The sequence below is a fragment of the Clinocottus analis genome, unplaced genomic scaffold (assembly GCF_023055335.1).
Source record: "Clinocottus analis isolate CAN_PGR_092001 unplaced genomic scaffold, fCliAna1.0.p SCAF_21, whole genome shotgun sequence".
NCBI classification, from domain to species: domain Eukaryota; kingdom Metazoa; phylum Chordata; class Actinopteri; order Perciformes; family Cottidae; genus Clinocottus; species Clinocottus analis.
This window is the reverse complement of record NW_027175943.1, coordinates 8,879,693-8,898,941: the sequence shown is the minus strand read 5'-3', so window position 1 is coordinate 8,898,941 and position 19,249 is coordinate 8,879,693. Positions and strand designations below refer to the sequence as shown.

The following is a 19,249-nucleotide window of genomic DNA, read 5'->3' as shown; positions in this document are numbered from 1 at the left end:
AATGTAAATAGACGCCACAATGGAAAACACGCTTTAAAAGATTACACAGTGCACAGAAATTGAATCAGCAACAAGTATGATAATCTATCTATTCATGATTCATGTCATGGTTGGTCAGCAGACTATTTATTTTTAATGTTCTCATATAGGCTACTCTTGTTTGCATATCATGGCAATTGATGTCCAAACGCTCTCGGGAAGACATCTCACTCTTTTGAGGATACAATGAATGCAGGGACTCCGATTTCACTGTACGCCCCTTGGGCTTTTATTTTAACAACAACATTCAAGTTTCCTTTTGTATCCTGGCTGTCTACGGGAGCTTGACTCGTATGGCCGCGGATAGAGCGCAGTGCACCATCGGCAACAAGGGAAGTCTGCTGCCGCCGTGTGGTGAAACATGAGTAATACACCTAGAGTCTGTGCTTCGTTCATTTCTGTAATTTACATTTATTTGTAAATACTATGTCGACGTTAATGATTTAAACTTACCACCATTCATTGTATTATAATCATGTATTGTATTTTTATTTGAATCCAAATATATAAATACAAAACAATTGAATGGCGAGTTCTCTGACGTGACATGTCAGTGACGTAATTCAACTTCCGCTAGCATTAGCGGCCGGTGTTTGTTGACAGCAACGCCGCTTAACATAACTCTACTGTGGTAGTTTTATCGTGTCGTCGGGGCAAAATGGCATCATCCAACGCATACAAACTCAGGTGCTCCATCCCGGGCCATGAAATGGACGTCAGGGGACTCACATCTGCGTTTTTTCCAGATGGAGCCTTCGTGTCTGTGTCCAGAGACCGAACCGGAAGAGTCTGGGTACCAAACTCAAGGTAGCTAGCATTAGCCTGATACTGACTAACTAATTGGGATTGTTGGTTCGAATTTATTAGTTTGTACGTCACGTTAACTCTTGTCCGGAAACGTGCCCCAGCCAAGACTATTTGCAAGTCAACTTACGACCCCAGTAAAGTAATTTAACAGGAATACGTTTGTGTTTGTGTGGTTAGCCAAGTTAGCTCGCAAGCCGTTTGCTAACGTTAACTCAAATTAGCTTTGTCATTCATTCTGCTGCGCTCAGTGTTGACAGCATTGTTGCATATTCACAGCGCCAATGGTGGAGTACTCGCCGAAGTTAACCAGATTTAGATTGCCATTATGATATTCTGTCAGTTAATCTACTGGACTTTCTTGAAAGTATTAGCGACACAATTGTCAACCACTTGTTCATTAAAAAGATTATTTTCCCTTTCTCTTGACAGCCCAGACAAAGGTTTCACAGAGATGCACAGTTTGTCTGGCCACACCAATTTTGTATCCTGTGTATGTATCATTGGGCCGAGTGAAACGCATCCTCGCGGACTTATTGCCACAGGTGGAAATGATAATAACATATGTGTTTTCACACTGGACCAATCACAGCCTCTATTCACTCTCACAGGTCACAAAAGTACAGGTGAGTTGATAGTGCCTAACTGTGTACTCCCAGGATCATTACCTTCTAATAAACATAAGTTAATTTGCTGTTTTTTGTCATTATGCTAAGCATCTCTGTGTTCTAATGTTTTATCTCCACAGTTTGCACTCTGTCTTCTGGGAAGTTTGGGACACTTTTGAGCGGCTCATGGGACACCACAGCCAAAGTCTGGCTCAATGAGAAGTGCATGATGACCTTGCAGGTACGCTCAAGCTTCTGTGATGTAACTCTGTATATGTTGTTTTCCCTGATCTGTTTCATCTTTGCAACTGTAATAAGCAAAAATAGTATAGGCTGTTGTGAAATCTACGCATGTTAATTTTACTACAGGGCCACTCGGCAGCGGTGTGGGCAGTGGTCATCTTACCTGAACAAGGCCTCATGTTGTCTGGATCAGCAGATAAGACCATAAAGCTTTGGAAAGCTGGCCGCTGTGAGAAGACGTATGAAGGTGAAAGTTTGAAGGGGGTTGACAGAAGTGACCAAATTCTTTTTTGTGTCCTTTTTTCATTTTTATCAGTGCATGTTAATCTATTCAACCATAATTATTCAAAACATTTGTCTGCAGATCCAGGGGATTCATGTTTAAAATCCATGATAACGACGCAACATGTCTTTCTTTCTCTTTAGGTCACCAGGACTGCGTAAGGGGGCTAGCAGTGATCAGCAACACAGAGTTCTTCTCTTGTAGCAATGACACAACTATTAGAAGGTGGCTGGTGGAAGGCGAATGTGTACAGGTCTACTACAGCCATACCAACTACATCTACAGCTTAGCTGTCTTCCCCAATAGTCAAGGTTTGTTTATCTATATTGCTTTTAAATGCATTTTGAAAGAGCTGAATGTAAGACTTGTAATGTGCACGTAACAAACTGCAGGTCCTTCGTCATTTATGGAACTATCATCTATTGGTTGTCCTGCTGTCAACGGGTGCCCCTGACCTCGTACTGGTGCTTTTCCCTTTAGATTTCGTAAGCACGGGAGAGGACCGGACTTTGAGGATATGGAGACAGGGAGAATGCTCTCAGACCATCCGTCTGCCGGCCCAGTCTGTCTGGTGCTGCTGTATTTTACCTAATGGTGATATAGCCGTCGGTGCCAGGTAAGAACTGGCATGCTTTGCGGTCAGTCCACAGTTCATGGACGTGTCCCCGAACAAATATTTAAACAACTTTTCCTTCTAAAGTTGACTGCTTTTATATCTGACCTCCTGCATTCACACAACGTGGCAGTCGTTCCTCAGATGAACAGACATAGTAAGTCGTTTTTTTTGTCTGTCCACAGTGATGGACTTATACGCGTGTTTACACCAGATGTGGACCGCATGGCGAGCGCAGAAGACCTGCAGGCTTTTGAGGATGAACTCTCAAAGACCACCATTGATCCCAAGACAGGCGATCTCGGAGACATCAAAATGGAGGACCTTCCAGGAAGGGAACACCTTAATGAGCCTGGTTAGAATATAGACCTATATTTTATTATATTGTATAATTTTATCTGATGCTTCTGCACCTTTTCCTTATTTTAATAAAAGTTCTCCAACAATATAACCATGGTATCGACAAGTTACACATGCAATTCTGTCTGACAGTGGAAAAAGTACCAAAGCTATCCCTCCATCAAGATTTGCTTCCTTCCTTTCCTCAAGGGAATCGTGATGGACAGACGCGTCTGATTAAAGATGAACAGAAGGTGGAGGCATATCAGTGGAGCGTCAGTGATGCCCGCTGGATAAAAATTGGAGATGTGGTCGGGGGCGCAAACCAACAGACCTCCAAGAACGTGATGTATGAAGGAAAGGTAAGGCTGTAAGATTACTGATGAGGAAAACTGTGCATGCGGGTATGAGAACCATCCTGAATGACTGCTGATCTCCCATTAAGGAATATGACTACGTCTTCACTATTGACGTGAATGAAGGAGGGCCATCCATGAAGCTGCCTTACAACGTGTCAGAGGACCCTTGGCTGACCGCGCACAACTTTTTGCAGAAGAACGACCTCAGCCCCATGTTCCTCGACCAGGTTGCAAATTTTATTATAGAGAACACCAAAGGACATGTTGTGGGACCGGCCCCGCCTGCTGGTGGTGACCCATTCACTGGTGAGGCCGAATGATGGATACTTGGTCTGCCTTTCAGAAACAGCCAATGTCTTCTATACTATGTTTTTTTATATTTTGATTACTGCAATCAAAAGGTTATTAGACTGAATTGATCATTTCCTGAATGTTATTTCACCTGATAGGAGGGGCTCGGTACATCCCCGGGGCTTCTGATGAGAGGGCAGGTTTTGGAGCTGATCCCTTCACAGGTACAGCATGTCTACTGAAAGATTTTCCCCAATTAGAATGTCACCAGAGATATTGTATCACAGAAGTTTTATTTTTTTCTCCACACAGGCTCCGGTCGCTACATCCCTGGGTCGGGTCCGAACCCAAGTGCTCCTGCGCGTATGGCCGATCCCTTTACAGGTTAGTCACTTCCTGAAGGGATTGATTTGTCTCAGATGTATCGTAGTAGACCCACAGACACATTTGATCCTATAGGAAATTTGTACAAGCCAGTTGTGTTTTGTTTTTAATCCATTAATGTTTAGTGTTTCTCTCTCATTGGTTCACTTTTCTCCCTGCTATACAGGGGGAGGTGCATACTCCTCAGCAGCCCTCAGGCAGACGGCAACCAACATCTACTTCCCCAAGACCGATGCTGTGACCTTTGAGCAAGCCAATTCCTCACAGATCATTGGTAAGCATTTTGAGTATCGTTGTCATTATGTGTCTCTACAGCCTACATGTGTCAGTTGAGAGTGACTGGTGAATGCAGGATAATCAACCTGGCTTTATTTTAAATAAGGTAGACGTGTCAAAATGCTAGAACGTATAGAATAGAATACTGCACACTTAAATCTATGCAGAGAGCACTTTATTTTTAGCTTTCGGTCTAAAGGACCTTGATCAGAGCGTATGCTCTGATGAAGCATACATTCTAAACAAGGTCCAAGACCGAAAGCTAAAAATAAAGTCTATTTTGACCCATTCCCTCAGGTGAGAGTGACAACATATCTCTAAGAACTGTATTAATGGATTTTGAATGTCTGGACACATGAACTGGGCTGGAAATGTTTTTGCTGTTATCTTCTCACTGTGTGATGGGATCATATGGTAACATGGTTATTTCTGACAAAGTTAGAACCGTTTACATTATGTCACATTACATAATTTGATGTTTATCTATTTAAATGCTGTGCTCTTCCCACTGGTTTGAAATGGGCGAGGCTCCGTTTAGAAAATGTGATTATGCAATATTTGAAACTGACAGTTGGTGTGTACTTTGGGCTCTGTCAATCTCTCTTGACCCTCAAGGGAATAAGACGGTGATGCCGAAATGTTTGTAAAGTATTTAATTATCAAATATCTTTTGCGTCCTGTCCACGGGTGTGCGACTATTGTTCCTTTTAATCTTGTGTACTTACCGTGGCACCTCTCTAACGCACACTTGTGTGCGGTCCCTCTCTCACACTGAACAACACCTGATGAAACCACACCCAACACCACAGTCCTGATGACGCAGAATAACCATGGTGTTAAACTCTTCTTAAATTAGATCTTAAGATTGTTTTGTTTTTTTCATATTACTTTTTTTTTTTTTAAAGCCTAACACCAAAGTACATGATATTAAAGTGTTCGGGCTTTAATTAAAGGTCAAAATTTTCATTTAATTTTTTTTTCCTGGTTAACTTAAGTTTTCTTACTGCGTCAGGGTTAATGATTTCTTCTTTCCTCCCCAGCCAAGATAAAGGAGCTGAACGGCGACGCACCTCAGGAGCACAGGCTTTCCATTGAAATTCTGGAAAGTCTCGGGAGTCTACTTGTGTCCGTCTCTGAGCCCAACTCTTCCAGGTCTGCCCCAACCATCCAAGATGTCAACCTGCTGTGGAAGGCTTCTCACTGGCCGGAAGGTACACAAATTAAATTCCAACCCAATTACAGTTGTATATTTGTGGATAGATTTTATGGTTGCGGCTCGCGAGAAAAATACAATGCACATTTGCAAAGTTAGTTCTCAAGCCATGGATGGAGATAATCAGTTGTGCCTGAATATGACATTTGATGGGGAGCAAACGATTAGTATGAATCGCATGGTTTCTCTGATCTAGGCAGCCCACAAAAAAACTTCCTTTAGGTTCTTAAGTTAATTACTGTTCACTAACCAAACTGCCCTTTCGCTTCCCCTGGACTTTAGACATTGTGTTTCCTGTCCTGGACATCATGAGGCTGGCGGTGCGCCATCCGCAGGTTAACGAGAGCCTCTGTGGAGAGTCAGAGGGAGTCCAGCTCTGCAACCACCTGCTGAGTCTGATGAGGCCCGAGGGGCGTCCTGCCAACCAGATGCTGGCACTGCGGACTCTGTGCAACTGCTTTGGAGGTAGGCACGGCCGAGCCCTCCTCTTGGCCCAGCGTGAAACGGTGCTATCGCGTGCTGCCGACCTGGCCAACGTCTGCAATAAGAACATCCACATTGCCCTGGCCACCCTTGTGCTTAACTACGCCAGCTGCCTGCACAGCCAGCCCGATCTCGAGGCCAAGGCCCAGTGCCTGTCTGTGGCCAGTAGAGCTCTGGAGACAGTACAAGACAAGGAGGCCGTGTTTAGGCTGCTGGTGGCCTTGGGAACCACTGTGGCCTCAGACCAGTCAGCCCGGGACCTGGCTCGCTCCCTGGGAGTCAACGCTCAGATTTCCAAGTACTCATCCGTCACTGATCCATCAAAGGTGGCCGAGTGTTGCCAGCTGGTTTTAAAAGAACTACAATGATGTGAATGATTAGAGGGAAAAAAGGGCACTTCTTTCTTACTATCACTCTGTTCTGCTAAATCAGTTGTGGTGGAGACTTAAATAATTGTATGTTCTGCAATAAAAAAAAGGACGAATAAATCTCTGCATATGCTTAGTCTGTGTTTTTATTACTGCACCACCTTTCTGATGCCCCGTGGATAATTTGTTGGGTAAATGTGGAGCGAATGCATGTAATAATGGCTTAAAAATGTGTGTGATTAACAATATGTGTAAAGTTAAATCTATTTGTAACACATTTAATATGATTTCCTACTGTCATTTTACATTTTGACTTGGAGAAATAATTCCCTCAAAGTATTATTCCAGGGTAAGTGAAATGCAAATCATAACTGGGGGGAAACCGCTTTGGTGAGGCACGTGGATATTGTGACGACTAAGTGTCCTAACAGGTTAACGTTTCTTACATTTGTTAAATTAAATTAACCGACTGCTAACCTACATGCTCCTTATTCGGGGAAGGAGCTCTATTTGCAATGCATCGGTGTTCTTTCAGTGGTTCATTCACTATTAAAGAGTCTGAAGCCTTGAAAGTGTCCACTTTGTGTACGATAGAACCAGTTTGCCTTGTCCAGAGTTAAATTAAATATATGAAATGTAATATATATATTTTATTTTACAAGTTAACGGATATAAATGCTCCAAATATATAAGTTAGCGTTAACAGAAACACCGTTGAAATAAATGTGCGTGTGCTCGCTGTCCGGAAGTATTTGTTAACAACATCCGGGTACTTATTAGAACGAAATTGGCGGTTTCTGTTCTGTCTTTTGTATTTCTGACCGAACTTTGTGAAACGTGTCGCTAGTTTAACGCGTGTGACCATCGGGTGAAACTTATCTGGAGCTGCTCGTGACTTTTTGTTTTAGTTTTGTTAATTCGTGAACAGTTTGTTAAAATCTGAGTTATGTTTTCAAACTCCAAACAAGTCCAAAAGCTAGCACAAGTTAGCCGACAGTGATCTCTGCGCGTAGCAGCTAAAGCTCGCGTTGCTTCGCCCCTCTCGGAATAATGGCGAACCCAGGGCTGTTGCAGAAAAAGAATGGACGATATCTGTGGTTTTCTCTCCTTGGGCTTGGACTTCATCCAGACACTGCGGTGTCGTCAATCGCCGGCAAAGCCAGCAATGCTAAACACATTAACCTGGGACCGTGAGTCGACTTGTCTTGTGGATACCGTTCACATACGAGTACACTGATATTACGAGCTGTGTTTGCTAACGAACTCAGTAACTTTATATTTCATTTAGCTGAGGCTTTTATCCAAAGCAACTTACAATAAGTACATTCAACCATGAGTACAACAAGAATCAAGAAAGCGCAATTTCTTTTGTTACAGGAATATGTTCGACAAACCAAACAAGGATGCCTTCTACATAGTCGCCAATTTCCTGTTGGAGAGACTCAACCCGACACGTTTTAATGAGGCATACAGGTAAAGTTAGAAATGCTTAATTCCCATTCTCATATTAAAATGTCTATTGTCCAAACGAAACGAAATGTTTGTTTTGGGTTAGGTACTGCTGGCCTGTTTTGAGCCACAAAGCAGATGCTGAGTTCCGCAAAGTGACCTGCGCTTGGCTGCGCGAAATAATGGTAAGAATTTGAGTGTTATACTGTTATGTTCATAATTTTGTAGACAAGTGTTTATACTACATGTATGTTCTCACACAATGAGAAATTGTGTCCATCTTGTTTCCCTTTTTAAGTCCTTTGTCCCATGTCTGCTCCTCACTCATCCTTTCCTTACATACTTAGCATAAATGTTTGTATACAGTTTTTGTCCAACATAAAAGGGACACAATTAGACATTTTATACTGCTGTAAAAGTAATTATACTCTTTGTATGTTTTTTCTTTGCATTAGTTGTCGTGTCTTGAATATATTTGACACGAGTTGCTTGGTGTTTAGTATACTATGTCATTTAGTGACAATCCCTCGATTTTGAACTGTGTGTAGGATGAAACTGCAAATGCAGGATCCAAAGTGTTGGCCTCCTTGTTCCTCTCACCTGGAGGCCCCAAGTTTACCAGTTTGATGCTTAACTTGGCCAATCATGTCATGCTGCAAGAAATGAAGACCTTCACTACAGGTAGGTCTCGTGAGAAAATCATATCATTTGTGGATTTTTGATACCAGCAGCTTGATTTCGTAATGACTCCAACTTGAAAATGTACGGTTGGCAATGGCCAGCTGGTGTTCCACTTACTGACTTAAATATTATTGTCAGATGACAACTGGGTTCCTGCGGCTGCAGCGACGCCTGCTTCTTCCCCAGACATGGCAGCGAAGAGGCTCAACCTGATCCATGCCAGGTTTTTGAAAACTGCAGTTGCTCAGGATCGTTTTCTTCACGACTACCAGAGACGAGCACAGTGAGTCCTTGGTGGTCCATATTGGCAGCTGGAGAGATGTTATTTCATGTAGATAAAACACTTATACTTAATAACTACAGTGACTCTTATGAACACACCACTGGTCAGCTAAGGTTATGAAATGATTTTTCACCTTTTATTTATTTATATATATATATATACTTGTGAACTAATTGTTAACCCCGCTCTTAACGAGGCCGGTTGGCAGCAGCTGGAGGTGTTTGCAATCAGTGTCCTTGTTTCAGACATTTTGACTCTCCATAGCTGGAAAGTGAAAGCTTAAATACTTTAGTTAACTCCTTCACATGAAGTTGTAAAGCCAGTGAGCCCATGTTATCAATTACTCCTGTGCTTTTTTAACTATTGCATGTCAAATGTCTGCTGTGGAAAAGGCCTCTTGAAATGTCCACGGACAACAACATTGTGTTAAACTGAGCCTGCCATGGAAGAGTTAATTTTGCACATGAAACTTGGCTTCTACTGCAACTTCTGGTCATTTGTTTCTTTTTTTAAAAGCTTTTTTTCTTCTTTCCCCTCTCTATTCCTATTTGAAGGGTCCTGGTGAAGTCAATGAGGGAAATAAGAGCAGAGGGTGCCAAGTATGATGAGCTACTCAAGTATGTAGGACGTTTTTTCTTCTTCTCTTTTCTTTCCCCTTAGTACTTGTGACCGAGTCAGTAGTTAAATCTGTCTTTCAACTTTCAGGCGTCACAGCAATGATCCTACAGAGGAGGGAGTTTCTCTCCCAGAGAAGGCCGAAAGGGTATGTAATGTTTCTCAAACTTACTGCAACACCGAAACTTCTTTGCTTATTTTTCCTTGAGCTTACACAAGTACTTGGTTGTCTTTAGGTGCGCTCCTTGTGGTCCGATATTGATGGAATGCTGTCTGCTACCAAAGAGGAACACCTTGTAGTGGAAAGTGTATTGAAGGGGGATGTAGATCAATACGTCCTGGACGGTACGGACCGAGTCCTCAAGATCCCTCGCAGTCTTCTGGAGAGAATTGAACAGCTGCCACATCAGGTAGAAATAAAGATGTCGGTTTATTCTGTTTTTGTCTATACACAGCATATGGGATTGTTTTACGTGCTTCTTTGGTTTCAGTTTCACTTGTCATTTCACTGCTGCCTCAGGTATTTGTTTGGATGTAGAATAGTATTTCCTTGTAACAAATATTGCTTCTCACAATGAGAGTGCATAACAACCCTAATACATGAACTCCATTAAATGTTAGAACAGGAGAAGCCAAACCATGTTTAGCTCAAGCATTGAGTTGCAGTGTGTGAATTCACAAATCATCACATTGACATGTCTCACCGTAACTCTGGTTTGCGTGTGTTTTCTCCAGTTGAGTTCGGGGAATGTGTATGAGGCTGGCCAGCTGAACCTCCTGTGCGTGTTGGAGCTGATGAACCACGCACTGCAGCTCCTGAGGGAGGAGCGTTGTCGGGTCTCTCATGCACCAAAGCCTCAGCTCAGTCCTCCACAACTGCAGGAGAAATGTCAGCAGATGGCCCGTGCGCTGCAGAGCCTTCACCTCATCAGGTATATATTGACCCACACTCAATGCAAAGGCTGCACACTCACAATTTGATGTGCTGCAACTTTGCTTGATCCTATCGGTATTGATATTAATTGTGGTTGTTTTAGTAGAGGATTGTCATTTTTTGCAGCTTAATTTTGAGGTTGCTGAGGTTGATATTTGTATCTTTAAATCAGCCATTTTTCAAATGCAAACTTTGATGGAACATTTGTAAAGATGGGGAAGAATGATCTAAATGGTATTTGCTTGATAACTGTGGGATGAGTTGAGAACCAGTATTAACATTTTCTATTTTCAAGACAGCGGATTTCCAAGGAGGAAATTCCTGAGGTCCAGAGTACCATCAGAGAGTTGGAGGTTGCCTGGGACAGGAAGTGGATGGATACGCTGAAAGACACGCCCCTAGTCTCTTTTCTGAATGAAGATCCAGTGAGTGGTCCTTTTTTTGGGATTTTTATTTTTTTAAATTTGTCGATGGACTTCATCTAAACCCAATGGTTGACGGTACCAAAATGTTTGCAACTCAAAAGGCGTCTCACTATTTCTTCATGTCTTTAATATTTAATTGACTGTTTTTAGGCTCTCGGCTTCCTCTCACCAATGGCTCCACTGTCCTTTGAACCAGCGGCTGGCGCTAGCTACACTAGTAGTGTCTTCTCTCAGTACCCAGCAACACTTCTTGGTAAGCAAAATCTGATTATTAGGTATGTATTAATTTGGCTCTGTCACAACTCAGTTTTTCTTTCTAATCATGTTTCTTAATATTTTTCAGGGAAGCCTGCAGAGAGTATATTACCAGACAGCATCCCCCCAAGTTATACTAACTTTAAAAGGTAATGTAAGCCTGTGTCAGCCTTTTTCACAATGTAGTATTTGAATTGTTTTGTCTTGTGCTGGGAGGCAGATACCTGGGCAGTGCTGAGCAGTGCTCTGTCTGTCACTAGTCCTCCCTACAGCATCCATGCTCTCTGATGACCGGGACGAATTAAGAGAAATCGTCACGGACAGATACGGAGCAGACACTTTAATTCTGTATAACTTTTATTATATAAAACAGCTTATAAAAGAATATATGGCATAATTGAGTTTAACTAGAGCCATTAGAACAAAGGGCGCAAATTACTGTAAGTACCAACCTTACAGCCTGAACATGAAGTGACTTCTAGAAGCATTTTTAATGCAGCGTAATCTAATTGATTCAGCAAACCCGTGTTTAATGACTAGTTTACTTGGATACATTGTAAGCTAGAAAAATAAGAGCCTGACTTTGATGTTACTCATCCATTCATCAGTTGAATTGAAGACAGTGCAGGGCAACGTGCCAACTTGGCTCAGAGATTAGCGCTGAGCCAAGGCCACATGGTGAGCTAGCTGTTATTGGAGAGAGACGCACTCTGTGTTTTCTCTGTCCCTGAGCTTCACTGCATTGTGAGGAAAACATACTTTACTGTGCAGACGGTGCGTCACAGTGTACAAACTGTTGAGTAACAAATCAAGCTTCTTTTTCTTCTTTGAAACAGCTGTAGCCCTGCACCAGCTGTGAGGAGTGAAAGTCCTGTTACTACTTGTGCATCATCACAAGCGAACAGCTCTCTCGACTGGCTTTTCGACACACCTTCCTCTCCTCCTCCGAGAGCTCCACCAGTAGCACCACCTCAGGCTAGTATTATATCTAGATAACATGCTTTGAGTTGAATAGAAATGTGCGATAAAACCATATTTAACAAAGCCGTGTTTGGTTTTAGGCCAGTGTGAGGAAGGCGGCCTGTCTTGACCAGAAGGTGGCTCCAATGAGGACCAACACTCCAGATAGGAGCAACAACATATTAGACATGGAATGTGATAACCTCGCTGATCAGGTATATTGTCTTCAAACTAATGGAAGTTTTAGTGGCTGTAATACAGGGGTTTAGAATAGCAAATAATTACTATCTGTCAGGTTGTATTTTGTAATTATGAAGAAGTAACAGATAATTTAATCATTGAAGGATTTCTTCATTTCTTTTTAAGCTGCGTTACCGTCTGAAATAATACGATTAATGACCATGACTCATGAAACTAGGATTTTAGTGAAAGTTCTGACTAAAGTGTGCTGTGTGTGTTAGTTTGCAGATGCTGTGACGACAACCAGTCCTACAGAAGGCAGAGTCAAAGGACTAGACTTGGATGGGCTTCTGGGCACTCTGCATGGAGATCCCTTCTCTACCAGAAAGCAGCTGCCACGTACACCTGAGAGCTTGAGTAAGTAATGTGCTGTAGCATTTGCCTTAACTTTGTGCAAGAGAATGAAGCGATGAGCTTATTTAAAATGTCATGACTAAAGAATGTCGTCTCATAAAACTGGAATGGTGTGAACCGTTTTACTTGGTAAAATAAAAGTTATTTTCCTTTTTGTTTTTCTCAAGTTTTGGATGTGAAGACCTCGTGGCGCAAGGCTGTTGAGGAAGACAAAGCTGAGAAGATTGGTCGACTATCCAATTTAAACGACAGCGTAAAGGGGATGCTCAATGAGCAGCAAGTCTGCCTCAAGTCCTCTCTGTTGTGGGACACGTTCAACATGGAGGTTGACAACTGGAGTGGCACAGGCAGCAGTGCGGCCCAGTACAGCCTCGACTACGAAACGCTCCCCGAAATGCCGAGCTGCGACAGTCTGCTGAGCCTCGGCGATGACGGGGCGGAAACGAAGAGTGAGGACGACGAGCTCCTGATCCCCTCCTTGAAGACTGAGACGCTGTCGCCACTGACCACACGTCATCCTCTGGCTCCGATCCAGCAGGAGTGCGGTAACTGCTCCTTGATAGAGAGGACGCCCGAGTGTCTTAACCAGGAACCGTGTGATTGGGCAGCACAGGGAGACTGGCAAAAGGAGCCTGCAAAGTCGGTGGAAGCCGCAGACAAGGTCTTCTCTCTGGACCTAGACACACTGGGGACGCCTTCACCTCCGAAGAAGCAGGAGTACAGCCTCCCAAAACTGATCTCATTCTCCCCGATAGATGACATGAAGTGTTGACGCCATTCATATTAACACCACTTTTCAGCCTCACTGTCTATTAATGTAATATTTGTCCATAGCTGTAAAATAACCTTTTATTTAAAATAGTCAGACAATAACTTTAATAAAATTGTAAAATATGGCTCATTTCTTCTTTTTTTTTCTTAAGTGTACATCATTTAGGGTTAACTTAATTGTTATGCTTGTGAGGAGACCATAGACATGAAACCGCAGAAAGTTTTTAATTTCCAGGATCTGGTTGTACATCAAATGTCGGGTCACAGGAAAAGGTTCCAAAGTGTTTATGAAAAGCGAGTTTGCCTCTGACGGTTGATTTGCTGGGTAAGCTGGAGGTTGCCTGGGACAGGAAGTAGATGGATACTCTGAAAGACGCGTCCCTAGTCTCTTTTCTGAATGATGGTCCTGTGAGTAGTCTTTTCTCTTTTTTTTTAACTTGTCTGTACTTTCAGGCAATCATAAAGCCAATCACTGACGGTACTAAAATGTTTGCAACTCAAACGGCAGTTCAGTAATTTTATGTCTTTAATATTTAATTGGCTGTTTCTTGGTAAGCAAAATCTGATTTTTAGGCATGTATTCATTTGGCTCTGTCACAACTCAGTTTTTGTTTCTGATCATGTTTCTTAACATTTTTCAGCGTAGCCTGCAGAGAGTAAATTACCAGACAGCATCCCCCCAAGTTATACTAACCTTAAAAGGTAATGTAAGCCTGTGTCAGCCTTTTCACAATGTAGTATTTGAAGTGTTTTGTCTTGTGATGGGAGGCAGATACCTGGGCAGTGCTCTGTCCGTCACTAGTCCTCCCTACAGCATCCATGCTCTCTGATGACCGGGACGAATTAAGAGAAATCGTCACGGACAGATACGGAGCAGACACTTTCATTCTGCATAACCTATTATACAAAGAAATTGTTTTTTAAAAAAAATGCATGGCATAATTGAGCTTAAATACAGCTTTTAGAGCAGTGGGGGCAAGTTACTAAAAGTACCAACCTTACAGCCTGAATATGAAATGACTTCTAGAAGCATGAACAGTAGATTTGGTTGTCATTGTACAGACCTGAGGTTAAAAAAAATTGTAATGCAGTGTAATCTAATTTGGTTTTATCAAACGTGTTTAATCACTAGTTTACTTGTATACATTGTAAGCTCGTAAAATAAGAGCCTGACTTTGATGTTACTCATCCATTCATCAGTCGAATTAAGACATGGCAACGTGCCAACTTGGCTCAGAGATTAGTGCTGAGCCAAGGCCACATGGTGAGCTGTTATTGGAGAGAGATGCACTCTGTGTTTTCACTGTCCCTGAGCTTCACTGCATTGTGAGGGAAATATAATGTGGACATTATACTTTCCTGGGCAGATTGAGTAACAAATCAAGCTTTTTGTCTTTTTGAAACAGCTGTAGCCCTGTAAGGAGTGAAAGTTCTGTTGTCACTACTCCTGCGTTATCACAAGCGACCGGCTCTCTCGACTCGCCAGGCGAAGCAGGAGTACAGCCTCCCAAAACGGATCTCCGTCTCCCCGATGGATGACATGATGCGTTTACCTTGTTCATATTAAAACCATTTCACAGCCTCACTGTCATTTTATTGTATTATTTGTCCATAGCTGTAAAATAACGATTTTTCATGCTCATTGTTTTATTTAAGAACTGCTTTAATAAAATTTTACAATGTGGTTAATTTTCTTTCTTGTACATAATTTAGGGTTCACTTGATTGTTATGCTTGTGAGAAGACCAAAATAGAACTGCTGAAAGCTAGTCCGCCTCTGAAAGCTGAACTTTTATCTGCACAATAAAATGTGCCTTTGTGGGAAGAATATATTTCAATATCAGTTAAGTAGTTGTGTTGCATATTCCATACTTGATGAAAATGAACTGCTAAAAATATAGTATACATTTGGAACCAACTATCACGTACTATTGAAATATTAGGCATTAAATTAGACGTGAACACCATAAGTCTCGTCCCAACAGTTCCAGAGAGTAAGGTGTTTTAGAAAATGTTAGGATATCACTTTATAGCAGAACAAGCAAGTCACAACTTTTACAAACTTATGAAGCAAAACCAGATCTTATGGACATGTTGAAAGATGCATACACTGCAATGCATGGACTATAAATACATGATTTGTGCAAATAGCTGTGTGTGTCTAAAGTAACAAGAAATGCTGCTTATGAGCTGTTGACAAGCCATCAACGTATGGTGTATGTAATATCAGCAGTTGTACTGATAGATAAGTTATAAGAAATATGAAGTAGCAAGTATATAATACATGTAAAAATACTATGCAATGTATAAATATACACAATCTGACATGCACTACTTAATGTAATAATATATTGTTATTACGTTAGTAAAAGTGCCTCCACCAATAATATTAGTTATATGATTAACAGTTCATATCGACAATTTCATTTTGGTGTAAACAAAAAAGCCTTTATTTTGAAAGGTTCCCCCCGCATGTTTATTTTGAAAAGGCCCACCGGAAGAGGCTGGCTCCCTGTCGGCTAGCTTGACAGCGCTGTCCGAGGCCAGCCTCTCTCTGTCAGTTGCAGCGGGGACCGAGCCGTAGCCTCTCCTCCTCTCTGGGCGGTTCCAGCCTGAAAGAGACGTTTAGGAAGAAAGCCCACTAACAAAACTATCAGCGCAGTCTCAAACATGGCGCCCGCCTCCGCCGACAACTTCAGATGAAAGTGTGGCGAAGAAGCGGCCAGCAAAGTTTTAAAGGAGTATTTCGACGTGCCTTCCTTTGGTTTTGTTTTCCGCCCGCCTTCCCGTTTTGACCGGTTTGCAAAAATAGAAATACGGAGTCTATCAAGCGGGTACAAGCAGCAAGTTGCCTACATGTCAACATTGTCTCTGGCTGCAGTGTAAACAGCTGGTAAGTGCTCGTATTCCTGTTTTGAAAAAAAGGTATTGGTACAGATAGCGGAGACTTGGCAAAGTTGTATTTTTGTCGTGAGAATAATACGTAGAAGTGTAACTATTTAAGCCGACTTAAACTGTGTCTAAGTACCCCCCCCTCCGGGTTGTTGGTCTGTCCCCTTCACCTCATCGCGTGCTCTCCAACCGCGGAAAGATACAAAGCTGCGTATCGCCGCACAGGCTGATTACAGGAAGACATTTCTTTTGTTGTATCCGCGTTGATGTGTATTTCTTGCTTGTAAATTGACCCGATTAGGATTAGGCGGTGGGATGCAACAGTTGGGAATACAATACCCCTCCTCCTCTTCCTCTCTCCTCCCCGGCCCTATTTGACGCCAGATAATCCGACTCCGCTCTCCTGGAGGCTCGTATACCCACCTCGCAGGTGTCTGCCCTCAACCGCGCACACACACTTGCATTTTCCTGCTTGAGATATTTAGAAAACAAATGGAAGTTTTTTTGTTTTGCAATTGAAGATGGATCAGAATTGCACCCAATATGAGGCACCTTGTTTGGTCAAGGTGGCACGCGGCTTCTTTTGATCTTTCTAAATGTGCCATGTGTGACCCTAAACCCAGGACACAGAGTTGTGTCAGGTGCCTCCATTGGTGCTGTGCATGTGTGTTGGGTGAGCAGAAAAAATGCCATTGACTGCATCTCTGAGGTGCTCACATAACTACGCATCAGCATTTGACTGTTTGCCAGCCAGCCAGCAGCAGCAGTCTAACCCTTAAGGGCTCCAGCTTCCCATCACCGTTTTGGTGATTCATGGTATGCATGTGATGTTCTTGTTCCGAGAGGCCTCTGCACAAGTCCCAGCAAGGCCTAAAATGGCACTTCCTCTTGTACAGATAAAATATACATATTTATGTATTTTTTGCCACCTGAGATGGCTGCAGGCATGTGAGCTCATGACAAAATAATCAAGGCTCCTGGAGGAGGTAAATGGTGGGAAACGTGCTCTTGCAGAAAATGCATCGGCACTGAGCGGTTGACGCGCGTGGAAAGGCTGCCGGAAAGAAAAATGCCTTTCTTGACCTTGGCTTGGCCCAACAGCGGTTGGAAAAGGGGAGTGGAGTGAATGTTGCCTCCTTCAACTACTAACTACTGCTGCAGGTACAAAGTAGGTCACAGCTTTGCTGTGGCTTTGTGTACGTTGAACTCACACTTTGCCACCACCGCTGGACGTCCAAAGGCTGTGTCAGGTGACGAGCTGAGAGGAAGTAGCTTGGCAAAGGGAGCAGCGGCAGGTTGTTGAAGGACTCGCTGGTTGCTGAGGCAAAAGACAAATTGGAGTCCGACGGCTGTGTAATGAAACCCAGCAACATCGTGAGAGGAGTGTTTCCCCCACGAGCAACGAATTACACGACTGCTGTGATACATTAGCACAGGTCTTTTCTCTAAAGTCAGTCGCCTAACATCTCAATTGATTTCACGGCCTCCTCCTCAAATTTGGAATACAATCTCTTGTCAGCCAACACTTCCCACTGACATCATAATTCAGTTCACATGCACTTGAACTGGCACTTTTGAGCAGGACTTTCACTACATCCGACAAGCGTCCTTTGGCTGACGTTGCAACTTCTTTAAGGGAGATCCACAGAGGTTTTTCTTACTCTCTTTTTCAACTTTACTTAGTACTTTAATATATCAGAATGATTGACACCATTTTACTCTCAGGTCCTTTACCTTTTGAACAACAAGAAACAAAGAAAAAAACATCCAAATCACAGAAATTTGAAGACTCAACTGCTTTCAGTGCTTCCACTTTGACCGACGCTATGACTGGCATAGTTTTATTCTGTTTAAATACACTTGATCTGAGTTTCTGTGCGAACTTCCACTTCAGCTGACACTGTCAGGTCAATTCATGACCTGCACTTTTGTCTGATGTGTCAACTCTTTTCAGGGCTTGTATTTCCAATACCTCAACGTCTCCAACTATTTCTAATGTTCTAACTATGAATTGAGACATAAAGAAAATGAAGTCTTTTGTAGTTTGTCGTTATTGCCTTTTTATATATGTATTATTCCTAGTGCAAAGGATGTCTTCCTCCATAAAGAGCTTCGAGCTCATCGGCAGCGACGCCGCGGCATCACCAAGAACCGCTCAGGAGTCTGGCACTACTGCAACCCCGGTCTTCTTTGTCTCCATTGCTATGAAAAATACTTTTAATGGATGTTTCTACTTCATTAGCCAGAAATAACTGCAGGTGTTACTCTGAGACCGCTGACGATGCAGGGTCTGGGCTTACCGAGCCCCAACCTGAAACACCTCGGTGCGTTCCGCTAAGCCGCCCCCATTTGCACCGTCTTAAGACACATTAACTCCGGATCGTCGTCTCTGGTAACCCATTACCTTCCATCCTCTGACCCTTGTACTTTGGTGTGACCTGCCAGCAAGAAGACTCCGTTATCCTCTTTGGATAGTCCTGGGTCCGAGCTGTTGTCGGCCCAGCTGATTAGCCAGGGCACTGAGTTTTTCCCCCTCTTCCGTCTCCTTGGAGTGGAAAGAATGCTCTCTGTCGGCCGGGCTGTCACGCTCCAGGAGGGAGGCAGTCTTGTGACGTTTGAGCCGACAGCCTCACTGAGCTGCCCTGATCGTCTAACCTGCCCTGGTAGTCGTCATATTTTGGATCAAACTAGATTCAAAATCTTGCATTTATTTATTTTGGTCCCTCGTCCAACCCACTGTGGCGAGTGCGGCCTCACCTGCTGCGGTTGGCTGTGCAGGCAACCAGTGTTTCCTGACGCAGTTCGACAAACACCTCAAGTGTGTCACTTTTTCTCTTGAAAGCACACCTGCCGCTTGAATCACATGTGCAGGTGTTTGTAACTACAGACCCACAGTGATCAAGGAGGAGAAAAAAAAAGAAAGTGGAAACGTTCAGTTATTAGTCACTAGTAACTTGTTGCTAAAGGCTTGCTTTGATGTTATCTTGACAAACATCAAACAAAATCCAGAACTTTATAGAGACTAAAAGCGGAGCGTGGGCCTTCGTTGATGAACCACAGTTTTGTGAATTACAAACATGTGCTTCTA

General features: G+C 42.9%; 3 protein-coding genes and 2 non-coding genes across 7 annotated transcripts in view; all 5 read left to right on the top strand.

Moving 5' to 3' along the window:
- The first annotated feature begins 127 nt into the window (after nt 1-127).
- On the top strand, nt 128-6,431 carry plaa (phospholipase A2-activating protein). 2 transcript variants are annotated; one of them, XM_068587161.1, is made up of 15 exons: nt 128-404; nt 786-846; nt 1,276-1,469; nt 1,592-1,692; nt 1,821-1,941; nt 2,121-2,288; nt 2,458-2,593; nt 2,776-2,945; nt 3,140-3,291; nt 3,375-3,594; nt 3,738-3,803; nt 3,892-3,963; nt 4,130-4,237; nt 5,280-5,450; nt 5,735-6,431. In XM_068587161.1, exons 1-15 carry the CDS (start codon nt 401-403, stop codon nt 6,301-6,303), a joined length of 2,313 nt encoding a protein of 770 aa, XP_068443262.1. In that variant the 5' UTR covers nt 128-400; the 3' UTR covers nt 6,304-6,431. The 2 variants fall into 2 exon arrangements, with proteins under 2 accessions (XP_068443262.1, XP_068443263.1); XM_068587162.1 differs by lacking the exon at nt 128-404 and having other exon boundaries at nt 594-846.
- Nucleotides 6,432-7,112: 681 nt separating this feature from the next.
- Nucleotides 7,113-13,551, top strand: haus6 (HAUS augmin-like complex, subunit 6). The gene is made up of 16 exons (XM_068587915.1): nt 7,113-7,493; nt 7,681-7,776; nt 7,859-7,937; nt 8,301-8,433; nt 8,572-8,716; nt 9,271-9,333; nt 9,422-9,479; nt 9,568-9,741; nt 10,067-10,263; nt 10,561-10,690; nt 10,841-10,943; nt 11,034-11,094; nt 11,782-11,920; nt 12,007-12,120; nt 12,367-12,502; nt 12,667-13,551. The coding sequence occupies exons 1-16, from the start codon at nt 7,354-7,356 to the stop codon at nt 13,269-13,271; spliced, it is 2,373 nt and encodes a 790-aa protein (XP_068444016.1). The 5' UTR covers nt 7,113-7,353; the 3' UTR covers nt 13,272-13,551.
- LOC137792714 (small Cajal body-specific RNA 8) lies at nt 11,156-11,286 on the top strand. Its single transcript, XR_011078151.1, has one exon. It is a non-coding gene; the product is annotated as a small Cajal body-specific RNA 8 (non-coding RNA).
- Nucleotides 13,552-14,032: 481 nt separating the features above from the next.
- LOC137792715 (small Cajal body-specific RNA 8) lies at nt 14,033-14,153 on the top strand. The gene has a single exon (XR_011078152.1). It is a non-coding gene; the product is annotated as a small Cajal body-specific RNA 8 (non-coding RNA).
- A 1,682-nt stretch (nt 14,154-15,835) lies between these two features.
- dennd4c (DENN/MADD domain containing 4C) overlaps nt 15,836-19,249 on the top strand; it is a 28,744-nt gene continuing 25,330 nt past the window's right edge. For both annotated transcript variants that reach the window (XM_068587333.1, XM_068587332.1), the window contains exon 1: nt 15,836-16,162. The gene's annotated coding sequence lies outside the window, so the exon portion shown is untranslated. The remainder of the gene's footprint in view (nt 16,163-19,249) is intronic.